The following is a 14,946-nucleotide window of genomic DNA, read 5'->3' as shown; positions in this document are numbered from 1 at the left end:
CCGCCTGTGTGCTCCTGCTCCCTCCTGCTGTGCGCCACCTTGGCCTGCAAGAGAAAGGAAAGTGTGGGAGTGAGTGTGGAGCAATGTGTTTGGGTGAAGTGCCTGCCATAGTTAAATAGTTGTTATTGTGTGCAAGGTGTGAGATGTGGATGTGGGTGTTGGTAGGGAGAGCTTGTTGGTGGGTGAGTGCTGGGGGTGTGGTGCTTTGGGCAGTGTGTGAAGATTGTGGTACAGACGGTGTTATGTAACATTTGTTGAAGCATTCACTCACCTTGACCACCCGAGTGAGGTCATTAAATTTCTTCCTGCACTGTGTGTGGGTCCTGGGAACCACAGTGCTGCCCGAGATGTGCTGTGCTACCTCCCTCCACATGGTGCAGGAGACTTGTGGCGAGGGCCTCCTGCCATTTGCTGGGTAGAACACCGCCCTCCGTCTCTGCACAGCGAAAACCAATGCCTCCAATACTTCATCGGAGAATCTGCGGGCTCTCTCCCTGAGGCGTGGACCTGCCATGAGCACACCTGGTTCAGTCCTTCGGCTCCTTCTCCTTGTTCTGCTTCTGCTTGCTAGGCAGCTGCACTTCCAGCAATGCTGAGAATGAGGTGCTGCAGCATCAATGAACTTTCCCTTTAAGTAGTGAAAAAAGCATGTGGCAATGATGAGTTACGATTAGAATGTACCCGATATTGGTCCGCCCTTTAACTCTAACGCCATTGAGCTTGGGCTTTAAGACTTGATTTAGGACTCCAATCATTTTATTGAGCAGTGAGCACAAATTTTTCGTGCAGTCTAAAGCATATCGCCTGGCGCTAATTCTTTGACTTTTCTACTGACACCGCCCATTCCTTGACTGTAATGAATTTCTAGCCCTTTGGACTCCTTCATATTGTCTCCTCCCTGTGTTTTGTTTACAACAAGGACATATCTATTCTAATCTTTGCTATGCCTATTCCTGAATTCCCTCTGTGTCCATTCACATGCACGTTTTAGCTGCCACTCCAGGCTCAAGCCTATTATTTCTATCTCCCTTTTTTTCTCCTCTCTTCAGCCCTTTTGTATCTGTCTTTGATGTGTTCTCCCCTTCTTATCAAATGGTCATGTCACCTTTCATTTCTCCCCTCTTGGGTACTTTGCCCCATTCCCCCAAATCCCTACCCAAACCCTTCATTATTACTTTGCCTTCCAAATTTCCTGACACCATCCCAGACTTGAATTCCCCCTTGGACATGCCAATAGCAACCCTCTGTGCCTCTCTTGGCAGTCTCTAAAAGGCCTATTGCTTTTTTTCATTCTCGGGATGTGGACATCGCTGGCAAGGGCAACATTTATTACCTATCCCCAGTTGCCCTGAGAAGGTGGTAATACAACTGAGTGGCTTGCTAGGCCATTCGGAGGGCAGTTAAGAGTTAACCACATTGATGTGGGACTGGAGTAACATATAGGCCAGACCGGGTCAGAACGGCAGGTTTCCTTCCCTAAAGGACATTAGTGAGCCAGTTGGGTTTTAACAACAATTCAACAGCTTCATGGTTACTTTTACTATATGTACTTCCAGATTTTTTTAACTGAATTAAAACTCGTAAACTGCCCTGGAGGGATTTGAACTCACGTTGTCTGGATTACTATTCCAGCCCCTGGATTACTAGTTCAGTAACATAACCACATTACTGTACCCGTAACTAATAACAGCTTGATGGCTTGAATGGCCTTCTCCTGTTTAATGGTGTTCTTATTCAGATATTTCTAATCTGTGCAGGTCTGGACTTGTTGGAAGGACAGTCTCGACCAATTACTTGGGAAAATTTCCAGATAGTGGACAATGATAATATGAATGCGGTACGTTTAATAGCAGTGGAAGGTTTGCAGCATGGATGGCTCACAGTTAAAGGTAAAAACTTAAAATAGTTTTAACAATGATCTATCACCATGTAGAGAATTATTAGCATAAAAATACATTTGGGAGGTATTTGCACCAATGTGATTTTTTCCAACTGAGGGTAACACGGATTAAAAATATGTATTTACCCACATGATGGAGGGAGGGGGGGTACGCTCTTGAATTAAAGGGTACTTTTTGTATTGATTACAAGTTACAACACTGATCATAGTTAAGATTTTCAAAATAAGTCACATTCTAGAAGCTAGTAATAAATTGTCAAAAATACTGAAGTGACATAAAATGGATTGTAAAAGTACTAATGTACTGGGATGAAATTTCAAATCAATATTCATAAGATTTGTCTCGGCTAAGTTCATGTTTCCTAACAATTCTCTGTTTCTGACTTGTACAATCATCAGGTGGCAAAGGATTCATGTGCACCATAAAAGACATTAAGGATGGAGTTGTGCGTTATCACCATGATGATAGTGATACAACCAAGGATTATATTGTATTCCGAATCTTCGATGGCAAACATGCGACTAGACACAAGTTTCCAATTAATATCTTGCCCAAAGATGACAGTCCTCCCCTCTTAATTAACAACCTTGCTTTTGAACTAGCAGAAGGAGAGGCTTTATTAATAGAGGACCATATGCTGCTGTCTTCCGATTTGGATTCTAGTGATGATTACATTTTGTACAAGATTATAATTCCACCAAGAGCTGGAGAGATTGTGAAAAAAACTGTATCAGATCTACCGGGTAAGTGCCGATGGAAGAAAAGGGCATTCTTAATGAAAAGTTAATATAAATCAGAAATATAATTCTGTGACTCTCAATGAACAGTTTGTACTTGTTGCCCCTATTAGAGTGTAGTCCACACTATTTTATTTGAGCAGCATTATCTCAGAATGATCTTCCAGCACCTCTCTCAAACTCCTAGGAAAGATATAAGAAAAAGCTTCTCATCTGATAAGCAATCCTTTCCTTACTACTAGCTGCCAAACTCATAATCAAACGTTACAACCATTCTTGTGTCTATTTTGCAGATTCTACTATTGTCATTGCTGTTCTGACCTTTCCTCTTTTTTTCTAGCTAAGGTCCAAATATGTTGCCCTATATTCTTTTCCTCTTTGCCTAACATGTTGCACTGTCTTTTGTTGTAACTCATTTGGCCCAGAAATTCTGGTCGGAGGCTTCCCGCGGGTGCAAGCCTCCAACCTGCACTTACCTAGCGCGCCGGCCATTGAGCTGTGGGCCCACGTGGGATTCCGATCCTGGGCCTGCTCCAACTGCCGGCGTGCAGTACTTGCATATCCCAGGGGCGCAGTTAGTTCGAAGCGTCCCCTGGGATCACGTGGGCCATGGAGAGCCAATGGTGGCAGGGAATGCCCATTCATAAAATTGACAGGAAGAGCTGTCAAAACCATAAATACTATAAGCCCCAAAACATCACTGAAACTTCAAATAACTTTTTTTTTAATCACATTTTTAAAATAACTATAAATTATATAAAATAACTATTTTAAACAATAATTTAAATTTTTGAAAAAATTAATTACATTTTCTAACATGGCTAAAAATAAACTTACCTTTCTTTAAAGTATTTAAAAATAATAAACCTGTGGAAAAATGTTTTAATTTTAATTAATTCACCACTTGTTAAAAGCAGGCCCTCCTGGAAACTTACACTCCCGGAAAAACCTGGAAAAAAAACGTAAGTTCAGTGCGCACGCGCTGCCTCTCTGGCGCACGCGCTGCCTCTCTGGCGCACGCGTTCCACCTCTGAACCCCTTCTTTCAAGGGAACGGAAGTTTTGGTTTCCCGCGCATGCACAGTGCATGCATGAAACCGGCACTTTCGTTGGGCCTACGCGTGAGTACTCAGCGCGTACTCACACGTGGGGACCCGAATTTCTGGGCCATTATTTCCTAGTTATTATATTTATAATCTAAATCATCAATAACTAGAACTTAAATACATCTAGAGGAACAGAGGAACCTTGGAATGCATGTCCACAGATCCCCGAAGGTAGCAGGACAAGTAGATAAGGTGGTTAAGAAGGCATACAGAATACTTTCCTTTATTAGCTGAGGCATAGAATATAAGAGCAGAGAGGTTATGCTGGAACTGTATGAAACACTAGTTAGGCCACAGCTAGAGCACAGCGTACAGTTCTGGTCACCACATTACAGGAAAGATGTGGTTGCGCTAGAGAGGGTGAAGGGATAATTACTAGTCCTAGCCCTTTTCGGGCTATCCCAGATCAGGTGTATTCCCCAGACGTTCACCTTCAACTAAAGTTAGAGATAGCTGAATCCTGTAAGACGCTTAATTGGGTCTAAAGGTTCAGGCTATCTCTCTCTAAAGGAAAGGAATGACGTAAAGATGTTACCGTCCTCCAGATAGCACTTGTAATAAGTTTAACTAGACTGTAACCTTCCGGATACTATGAGGGTCCGGAAACCCCCCCCAGAATTCTGCAACTCCTTACAAAAGAGTGTACAGAAATTGAGTTTGCGAGTTTGATACAGAAATACTATTTGAGACAATTCTAAAAATATATAGGCCCTGAAATTAGGATCGGGGGCTTGCCGCGCGTGCAAGCCCCCGATGTGCACTCACCCTGCGCGCCGACATCTGAAGCCCGGGCCTGCTTGCATTTCCTGTCACAGGCCCGGTTCAGCTGTCGGCGTGCTGTGCTTACCTGATCCAGCGGCGTAGTTAGTGCGATGTGCCGGCTGGGATCAGGTGAGCACTGTGCAGCCAATCAGGGGAGGGGAAACTCATTCATGAGTTTGACAGTAAGAGCTGTCAAACTCATGAAAAGTATGGGCTGCCAAAACACTACTTCAACTTTAAATAAAATTTTAAAAAACATCACACTGATTATATTAACTATAAATAAGTTTTTAAAAATGTTTTAAACAATTAATCAATTTTTTGAAAATTTTTTTTTTTTTTTAAATAGGGTCTAAAACTAAACTTACCTTACTGTAAATTCTTTAAAAATAACAAACCTGTGGGAAAAAAATGTCTAGATTGTACTAAAAGCCCACTTACCTGAAAAACTAAATACTTACGTCTGGTTTTTCCACGTGTAAAGACCGGAGGCCTTTACACGTGCACAACGCTGAAAAAAAAAAGGAATTTCACTGCGCACGCGCTGCCTGTGCAGTTGCGCGTGCTCTGCCTCTTAACCCCTTGGGTCAGAGGACAGGAAATGCCGGTTTTTAGCGCATGCGCTGTGCATGCTGAAAACCGGCAATTCCTCCGGGCACACGCGTGAGTACCCCGTCCGTACTCGCGCGTTGTGCCCGGAATTACTGGGCCATAGATTTATTTAAGAGCCGCCATACAGTTAACAGCTTGTGAGTCAATCATGACTTTAACAGTTCAAAATACAAATAGCTTACATTTCTTATTCTCAGAGGTCATATTCTCAAATCTTAACTTCGTACATTTTTACATTTCTATTATTCTTAATCCAGAATATCCACCAAAATCAAATAAGAGTACCTTTTTGATCCCTGAGACCCAAAGAGTTAAAAACTTAGAGACTGACTCTGAAGTTGAGACTCGTTTGCCCTTTCCAGCGACTTCTGACTTCCCATCTGAAAAGCTCTATTTTCTGATGAAGTAAGCTAATTATCTCTAGTCATTCTCTGTTGAATTCATTTCTATTCTTACTGTCATTTCAGCTGCCAACTCTCAGAATCCTGTCTGTTGTTTAGGTGTTCAAAACGTATCATAAAAAACGGTTATAACTTATGTATCTATTTGATACCATTTTTATCGAAGGGCTTCCATTCAATTTTAAAATCACCTAGCTGTTTGCAAGCAGCCATTGTGACTCCTATGTGTTCCAAGTTCAACACAAACACAATGTGATTGCTTGGTGTCATCTATTGAAGTCATATTTTCAAAGTGTTCTGTTGTGTACCTTTTACAATATGTAAATCAAAACCACTTCAACCAGGGTGTTTGTTTTCCTAGCCATCTTAGTTGGTTATATTACTGACTTATGTTTCCTGTCTTTCATTTGATGTTACTTTTACAAAGGCACATGGTTTTTTAATATTCTGTGTTCCTGTTCGAAGTGTTAGTTTTTAACACTTTACTTGGGCATTGCTATTGTGTTGGTTCCAATGTTCAGACATAGAGGAACCTCCAACCCTTTGCTTCAATAGGGCCATTGTTTTATTGTCAATAACCCATTCCCATTTCAAAAGCTTGTATGGTGTTTACAGCTTTTGTGTTAATACTTCATCTTATCTCAAAAGCCTGTGTTCTGTTTGCAGCCTGTTTCGTTGAGGCTTTTAGATTTTTAAACCCAGTTTTCATGTTTTAATAAAGTCAAAATTCCACTCATAGGATGGTGTATCTCTTGGAATATGGCTATTTCCTTTACAAGGGTACAGAGGTTTTTTTTTAATTCATTCCGGGATGTGGGCGTCACTGGCAAGGCCAGCATTTATTTCCCATCCCTAAGTGCCCTTGAGAAGGTGGTGTTGAGCCGCCTTCTTGAACCACTGCAATCCTTGTGTTGAAGGTACTCCCACAGTGCTGTTAGGGAGGGCGTTCCAGGATTGACACCCAGCAATGATGAAGGAACGGCGATATATTTCCAAGTCAGGATGGTGTGTAACTTGCAGGTGACAGTGTTCCCATGTGGCTGCTGCCCTTGTTCTTCTAGGTGGTAGAGGTCGTGGGTTTGGGAGGTGATGCCAAAGCAGCCCAGGCAAGTTGCTGCAGTGTATCTTGTAGATGGTACACACTGCAGCAATGGTGCGCTGGTGGTGGAGGAAGTGAATGTTTAAGGTGGTGGATGAGGTGCCAATTAAGTGGGCTGTTTTGTCCTGGATGGTATCGAGCTTCTTGAGAGCTGTTGGAGCTGCACTCATCCAGGCAAGTGGAGAGTATTCCATCACATGCCTGACTTGTGCCTTGTAGATGGTGGAAACGCTTTGCGGAGTTAGGAGGTGAGATACTTGCCGTAGATTACCCAGCCTCTGACCCGCTCTTGTTGCCACAGTATTTATGTGGCTGGTCCAGTTAAGTTTCTGATCAATGGTGACCTCCAGGATGTTGATAGTGGAGGATTCGGCAATGGCAATGCCGTTCAATGTCAAGGGGATGTGGTTAAACTCTTGCTTGTTGAGAATAGTCATTGCCTGGCACTTCTGTGGCGCAAATGCTACTTGCCACTTATCAGCCCAAGCCTGAATGTTGTCCAGGTCTTGCTGCATGGACTGCTTCATTTTCTGAGGAGTTGCGAATGGAACTGAACACTGTGCAATCATCAGCGAACATCCCCACTTCTGACCTTATGATGGAGGGAAGTTCATTGATGAAGCAGCTGAAGATGGTTGGGCCCAGGACACTGCCCTGAGGAACCCCTGCAGCGATGTCCTGGGGCTGAGATGATTGACTTCCAACAACCACAACCATCTTCCTTTGTGCTCTGTATGACTCCAGCCAGTGACGAGTTTTCCCCCTGATTCCCATTGACTTTAATTTTACTAGGGCTCCTTGATGCCACACTCGGTCAAATGCTGCCTTAATGTCAAGGGCAGTCACTCTCAACTCACCTCTGGAATTCAGCTCTTTTGTCCCTGTTTGGACCAAGGCTGTAATGTGGTCTGGAGCCAAGTGGTCCTGGCGGAATTCTAACTGAGCATCGGTGAGCAGGTGCCACTTGATAGCACTGTCAACGACACTTTCCATCACTTTGCTGATGATTGAGAGTAGACTGATGGGTCGGTAATTGACCGGATTGGATTTGTCCTGCTTTTTGTGGACAGGACATACCTGGGCAGTTTTCCACATTGTCAGGTAGATGCCAGTGTTGTAGCTGCACTGGAACAGTTTGGCAAGAGGCACGGCTAGTTCTGGAGCACAAGTCTTCAGCACGACAGCCGGGAAGTTGTCGGTTTGCACCTGGGCAGGGCTGGAACCCTAGGGGGTGTGTTTGCTAGTGCTCTAGGGGAGGGTTTAAACTAAGATGGCAGGGGGTTGGGAACCTGAGCAGGGGGACAGAGGAAAGGGAAACAAGAATAAAAGCAAAAGAAAGGAAGGAGAAAAACAAAAGTGGCAGTCAGAGAAATCAACGGTTTAACTCAAACATGGCCACAGTAAATAATAATTCTAATAGGTCTAAGAGTGTTAAAAAAAAATAAGCCTGAAGGCTTTGCGTCTTAATGCGAGGAGCATTCGTAATAAGGTGGATGAATTGGCTGCGCAAATAGAGGTAAACGAATATGATTTGGTTGGGATTACGGAAACGTGGCTCAAGGATGGCCAAGGCTGGGAACTCAACATCCAGGGGTATTCGATATTCAGGAAAGATAGGCAAAAAGGAAAGGGAGGTGGGGTAGCATTACTGGTTAAAGAAGGGATTAACACAATTGTAAGGAAGGATATTAGCTCTGATGATGTGGATTCTATATGGGTAGAATTGAGAAATACCAAGGGACAGAAAACGTTAGTGGGAGTGGTATATAGACCTCCAAACAGTAAGGCAGAGGTTGGGGATGGCATCAAAAGGGAAATTAAAGAAGTGTGCAATAAGGGCATAGCAGTCATCGTGGGTGACTTTAATCTACATATAGATTGGGCTAACCAAATTAGTAACAATACTGTGGAGGAGGAATTCCTGGAGTGTTTACGGGATGGTTTCCTGGACCAATATGTCAAGGAACCAACCAGAGATCAGGCCATCTTAGACTGGGTATTATGTAACGAGAAAGGATTAATTAGCAATCTTGTTGTACGAGGCCCCTTGGGTCGGAGCGATCATAATATGATAGAATTCTTCATTAAGATGGAGAATGAAGTAGTTGACTCGGAGACTAGGGTCCTAAATTTAAATAAAGGAAACTACGATGGTCTGAGGCGCGAGTTGGGTAGGATTGATTGGGGAATGTCACTCAAAGTGTTGACGGTGGATAGGCAATGGCAAACATTCAAAGACCGCATGGATGAACTACAGAAAATGTTCATCCGAGTTTGGCACAAAAATAAAACAAAAAAGGTGACTCAACCGTGGCTAACAACGGAAATTAGGGATAGCATAAGACCCAAGGAGAGGACATATAAATTGGCCAGAAAAAGCAATAATCCTGAGGATTGGGAGCAATTTAGGATTCAACAAAGGAAGACAAAGGGATTAATTAAGAAAGGGAAAATAGAATATGAGAGTAAGCTTGCAGGGAACATAAAAACTGACTGTAAAAGCTTTTATAGATATGTGAAGAGAAAAAGATTGGTGAAGTCAAGCGTAGGTCCCTTGCAGTCAGAATCAGGGGAATTTATAATGGGGAACAAAGAAATGGCAGACCAACTAAATACATATTTTGGTTCAGTCTTCACAAAGGAGGACACAAATAACCTCCCAGAGATGCCAGGGAACATAGGGTCTGATGAAAGGGAGGAACTGAAAGAAATCAGTATTTGTAGGAAAATAGTGTTAGGGAAATTGATGGGATTGAAGGCCGATAAATCCCCAGGGCCTGATAATCTACATCCTAGGGTACTTAAGGAAGTGGCCCTAGAAATAGTAGATACATTGCTGATCATCTTCCAACATTCGATGGAATCTGGAACAGTACCCATGGATTGGAGGGTAGCTAATGTTACCCCACTATTCAAAAAAGGTGGTAGAGAAAAAACGGGGAATTATCTGACATCACCTGACATCGGTAGTGGGGAAATGCTAGAGTCCATTATAAAAGATGTAATAGCAGAGCACTTGAAAAACAGTGACAGGTTCGGACAAAGTCAACATGGATTCACAAAAGGTAAATCGTGCTTGACTAATCTGGAACTTTTTGAGGATGTAACTGGTAAAATAGATAAGGGAGAACCAGTGGATGTGGTGTATTTGGACTTTCAGAAGGCCTTCGATAAGGTCCCGCATAAGAGATTAGCGTGTAAAGTTAAGGCACATGGGATTGGGGGCAAGGTATTGACTTGGATAGAGAACTGGTTGGCAGACAGAAAGCAGAGTTGGAAAAAACGGGTCCTTTTCCGAGTGGCAGGCAATGACTAGTGGGGTACCGCAGGGATCGGTCCTTGGACCCCAGCTATTCACAATATATATTAATGATCTAGACAAGGCAACTAGATGTAATATCTCCAAATTTGCAGACGACACAAAGCTGGGTGGGCGTGTGTGCTGTGAGGAGGATGTCAAGAAACTCCAGGATGATTTGGACATGTTGGGTGATTGGGCAGAAACATGGCAGATGCAATATAACGTGGATAAATGTGAGGTTGTCCACTTTGGTGGCAAAAACAGGAAGGCAGATTATTATCTAAATGGCAATAGATTGGGAGAAGGGGAAGTGCAACGAGACCTGGGTGTCCTTGTGCACCAGTCGCTGAAGGTAAGCATGCAGGTGCAGCAGGCGGTTAAGAAGGCGAATGGTATGTTGGCCTTCGTAGCGAGAGGGTTTGAGTACAGGAACAAGAATGTCTTGCTGCAGTTGTACAGGGCCTTGGTGAGACCACATCTTGAGTATTGTGTGCAGTTTTGGTCGCCTTATCTGAGGAAGGATGTTCTTGCCATGGAAGGAGTTCAGCGAAGATTCACCAGGCTGATACCTGGGATGGCAGGAATGACGTATGAGGAGAGATTGGGTTGATTGGGCTTGTACTCGCTGGAGTTTAGAAGAATGAGAGGTGATCTCATTGAAAGTTATAAAATTCTGACAGGACTGAACAGACTAGATGCAGGAAGGATGTTCCCGATGGTCGGGGAGTCCAGAACCAGGGGACACAGTCTAAGGATAAAGGGTAGACCATTTAGGACAGAAATGAGGAGGAATTTCTTCACCCAGAGAGTGGTGAACCTGTGGAACTCTCTACCACAGAAGGTGGTGGAGGCCAGTTCATTAAATATATTCAAGAAGGAGTTGGATATATTTCTTAAGGCTAAAGGGATCAAGGGGTATGGGGAGAAAGCAGGGACCGGGTACTGAATTTGGATGATCAGCCATGATCGCATTGAATGGCGGAGCAGGCTCGAGGGGCCGAATGGCCTACTTCTGCTCCTATCTTCTATGTTTCTATGTTTCTAAGTCTTTGCTGTGTCCAGTGCACTCAGCCATTTCTTGATATCGGGTGGAGTGACTCGAATTGGCTGAAGACTGGCTTCCATGATGGTGGGGACCTCAGGAGAAGGCCGATATGAATCATCCACTTGGCACTTCTGGCTGAAGATGGTTGCAAACGCTTCAGCTTTGTCTTTTGCATTCGGATGCTAAGCTCCGCCATCATTAAGGATGGGGATATTCATGGAGCCTCCTCCTCCCATTAGTTGTTTAATTGTCGTCCACCACCATTCACGACTGGATGTGGCAGGACTGCAGAGCTTTGATCTGATCCGTTGATTGTGGGATCGCTTGGCTCTGTCTATAGCATGCTGCTTCCGCTGTTTAGCATGCATGTAGTCCTGTGTTGCAGCTTCCCCAGGTTGGCACCTCATTTTTAGGTATGCCTGGTGCTGCTCCTGGCATGCTCTTCTGCACTCCTTATTGAACCAGGGTTGGTCTCCTGGCTTGATGTTAATGGTAGAGTGAGGGATATGATGGGCCATGAGGTTACAGATTGTGATTGAATACAATTCTGCTGCTGCTGACGGCATCATGGATGCCCAGTTTTGAGCTGCCAGATCTGTTCTGAATCTATCCCATTTAGCATGGTGGTAGTGTCACACAACACGATGGAGGGCTTCCTCAGTGTGAACACAGGACTTTGTCTCCACAAGGACTGTGCGGTGGTCACTGCGACCACTGCAGTTATGGACAGATGCACCTGCGACAGGTAGATTGATGAGGACGAGGTCAAGTAGGTTTTATCCCTTGTGGATTCTCTCACCACCTGCCACAGGCCCAGGCTAGCAGCTATGTCATTCAGGACTTGGCCAGCTCAGTCAGTAGTGGTGCTACCGAGCCACCCTTGGTGATGGACATTGAAGTCCCCCACCCAGAGTACATTCTGTGCCCTTGCTACCCTCAGTGCTTCTTCCAGGTGGTGTTCAACATGGAGGAGGGAGGGCGGTAGGTGTTAATCTGCAGGAGATTTCCTTGCCCATGCTTGACCTGAAGCCATGCGATGTCACGGGGTCCGGAGTCAGTTTTGAGGACTCCCAGGATCACTCGCTCCCGACTGCATACTACTGTGCCACCACCTCTGATGGGTCTGTCCTGATGGTGGGACAGGACATACGCAGGGATGGTGATGAAAGAGTCTGGGATATTGGCTGACAGGTATGATTCTGCGAGTATGACTATGACAGGCTGTTGCTTGACTAGTCTGTGGGACAGCTCTCCCAATTTTGGCACAAGTCCCCAGATGTTGGTGAAGAGGACTTTGCAGGGTCGACTGGGCTGGGTGTGCCTTTGTCATGTCCGAAGTCAGTGCCTAGTTCAATGCCGGGTGATCCGTGCAGTTTTTTTATTCTTATTATTGTTTCTCGTAGCGGTTTGTTACAACTTAGTGGCTTGCTAGGCCATTTAAGAGTGAACTACATTGTTGTTGGTCTGGAGTCACATATAGGCCAGACCAGGTAAGGACAGCAGATTTCCTTCCCGAAAGGACATTAGTGAACCAGATGGGTTTTTATGACAATCCGATAGTTTCATGGTCATCATTACTGATATAAGCTTTTTATTCCAGATTTATTTACTTAACTGGATTATAAATTCCCCAGCTGCCATGCTGGGATTTGAACTCACGTCTCCGGATCATTAGTCCAGGCCTTTTGATTACTAGCCCAATAACAACCACTATGCTACCATTTATGAGGATGTTGCCAGGACTGGATATTTTAGCTATGAGGAAAGATTGGCTAGGCTGGGGTTGTTTTCTTTGGAACGGAGGAGGCTGAGGGGAGACTTGATTGAGGTGTATAAAATTATGAGGGGCCTAGATAGAGTGGATAGGAAGGACCTATTTCCTTTAGCAGAGAGGTCACTAACCAGGCGGCATAGATTTTAAGCAATTGGTAGAAGGATTAGAGGGAATTTGAGGAGAACTTTTCACTCAGAGGAGGGTAGGGGTCTGGAACTCACTGTCTGAAAGGGTGGTAGAGGCAGTAAACTACTTGGATATGCACTTGAAGGGCTGTAACCTGCATGGCTACGGACCAAGAGCTAGAAAGTGGGATTAGGCTGGATATGTCTTTTTAAGCCGGCACAGACTCGATGGCCTGAATGGCCTCCTTCTGTGCTGTAAATTTCTATGATTCTATAAAATTCTGTTACAAAAATGTGGAAATATTGATCATCAGACTCATTTATTACTGTACCTTTATTTTTGGTTTATTTTTAAGATATTCACACATTGTTTCAGGATCTACTGACTTTCAGTGTCCAATATCACTGGAAAAGTAGTGTTTCAGGCCAGCATAAAAAGAAAATATAGAAGTGTCCCCAATGGCCACTGACTGCCAACTGTTGTTTGCAGAAATACCTTGGCTGCCTGAAGTTTAGCAGTTCAATAGCAAAGATCTGATCAAAACGTTGCAATATGTAGCCAGCAAGTGAAAATATTATTTAAAGTGCAACAATTTGGTGGCTTTTCATGTATAAATCAAACACATACTAGTCGTTTGGCATATAACCAAGTATTGTACCTATTACCTGTCACAAACTAATTATAACTTGGTCATTTGTAGATTAATTCTTTGATAGACTATACCAGGATATTGCATATCATTTACTCTGTTTAGAGCAGTCAGGATTTCAACCCTTTATTGCTTCAAAAGGCCTTTACATACATCATCACAGAGTACAATTCAATCAGAATAATGGTGGTTAGTGCATATCCTTTTTGATGTTGTCTTCCTAGTCTGTTTTTTTATAATCCTTGTTTTAAATTTCTCCTTCTGGCAACAACTTGCTTTAATCGGGACAGGAAGGAACTGTACCACTGGGACGGGCTCCACCTGAACCGGGCTGGGACCAGGGTCCTTGTGGAAAGGATAAATAGGGCGGTCACAAGGACTTTAAACTAGTAAATGGGGGGGGGGGGGCGGCTCGGGTGGAGATTGCAGTACAAATAGGAGTTCAAAAACAAACGAAAGGGAAGAAACAGAGACATAGAAAAATAGGAGCAGGAGTAGGCCATTCGGCCCTTCGAGCCTGCTCCGCCATTCAATATGATCATGGCTGATCCTCAATCTCAATACCATATTCCCGCTCTCTCCCCATACCCGCTGATGCCTTTTGTGTCTAGAAATCTAACTATCTCCTTAAATATATTCAGTGAATTGGCCTCCACAGCCTTCTGTGGTAGAGAATTCCATAGGTTCACCACCCTCTGAGTGAAGAAATTTCTCCTCATCTCAGTCCTAAATGTCCTACCCCGTATCCTGAGCCTGTGACCCTCGTTCTAGACCCCCCCAGCCAGAGGAAACATCCTCCCTGCATCCAGTCTGTCTAGCCCTGTCAGAATTTTATACGTTTCAATGAGATCCCCTCTCATTCTTCTAAACTTTAGTGAATACAAGCCTAGTCGACCCAATCTTTCCTCATAAGACAGTCCTGCCATCCCAGGAATCAGTCTGGTGAACCTTCGCTGCACTCCCTCCATGGCAAATATATCCTTTCTTAGGTAAGGAGTGTAGAGTAACAGTCAGAAATTGTGCTTTAGGCACTACATGTAAAGGAAAAACTAAAAACTGATTAAACCAGGAGAGAGAAATAAGAAACAAGTGAGTAAAACATTAGAGCTGAAGGACAGGCGAGGGTGTACGACCCAAATTAGCGTTCTTTATACAAACGTACGGAGTATATGTATTAAATTGAATGAACTGCAGGCACAAATTCAAATACGACATGGTAGCCATTACTGAGACACGGCTGCAAGATGGTCAGAACTGGGAACTAAATATACCAGGTTATAAGGTCTACAGGAAAGATAGGGAAAATGGGGGAGGAGTAGCCCAAGTGATTAAGGATGAAATCACTTCAATGATAAGAGAGGATATAATGAGAGATAAGCAGGCAGTAGAGACTTTATGGGTAGAATTAAGAAATAGGAAAGGATTTAAGACTGT

At 43.8% G+C, this 14,946-nt stretch overlaps 1 protein-coding gene across 2 annotated transcripts in view; it reads left to right on the top strand.

Moving 5' to 3' along the window:
• The window catches only part of frem1b (Fras1 related extracellular matrix 1b), a 295,010-nt gene that overhangs the window by 95,757 nt on the left and 184,307 nt on the right, over positions 1-14,946 (top strand). For both annotated transcript variants that reach the window (XM_085982850.1, XM_085982849.1), the window contains exons 8-9: positions 1,758-1,889; positions 2,300-2,644. In XM_085982850.1, the coding sequence (XP_085838976.1) occupies positions 1,758-1,889; positions 2,300-2,644 (477 nt within the window). The remainder of the gene's footprint in view (positions 1-1,757; positions 1,890-2,299; positions 2,645-14,946) is intronic.

The sequence above is a fragment of the Somniosus microcephalus genome, chromosome 3 (assembly GCF_052327205.1).
Source record: "Somniosus microcephalus isolate GS21.2 chromosome 3, FLI_Smic_1.0, whole genome shotgun sequence".
In the NCBI taxonomy this organism is placed as follows: Eukaryota; Metazoa; Chordata; class Chondrichthyes; order Squaliformes; family Somniosidae; genus Somniosus; species Somniosus microcephalus.
This window is presented reverse-complemented; position numbering and strand designations above follow the sequence as displayed.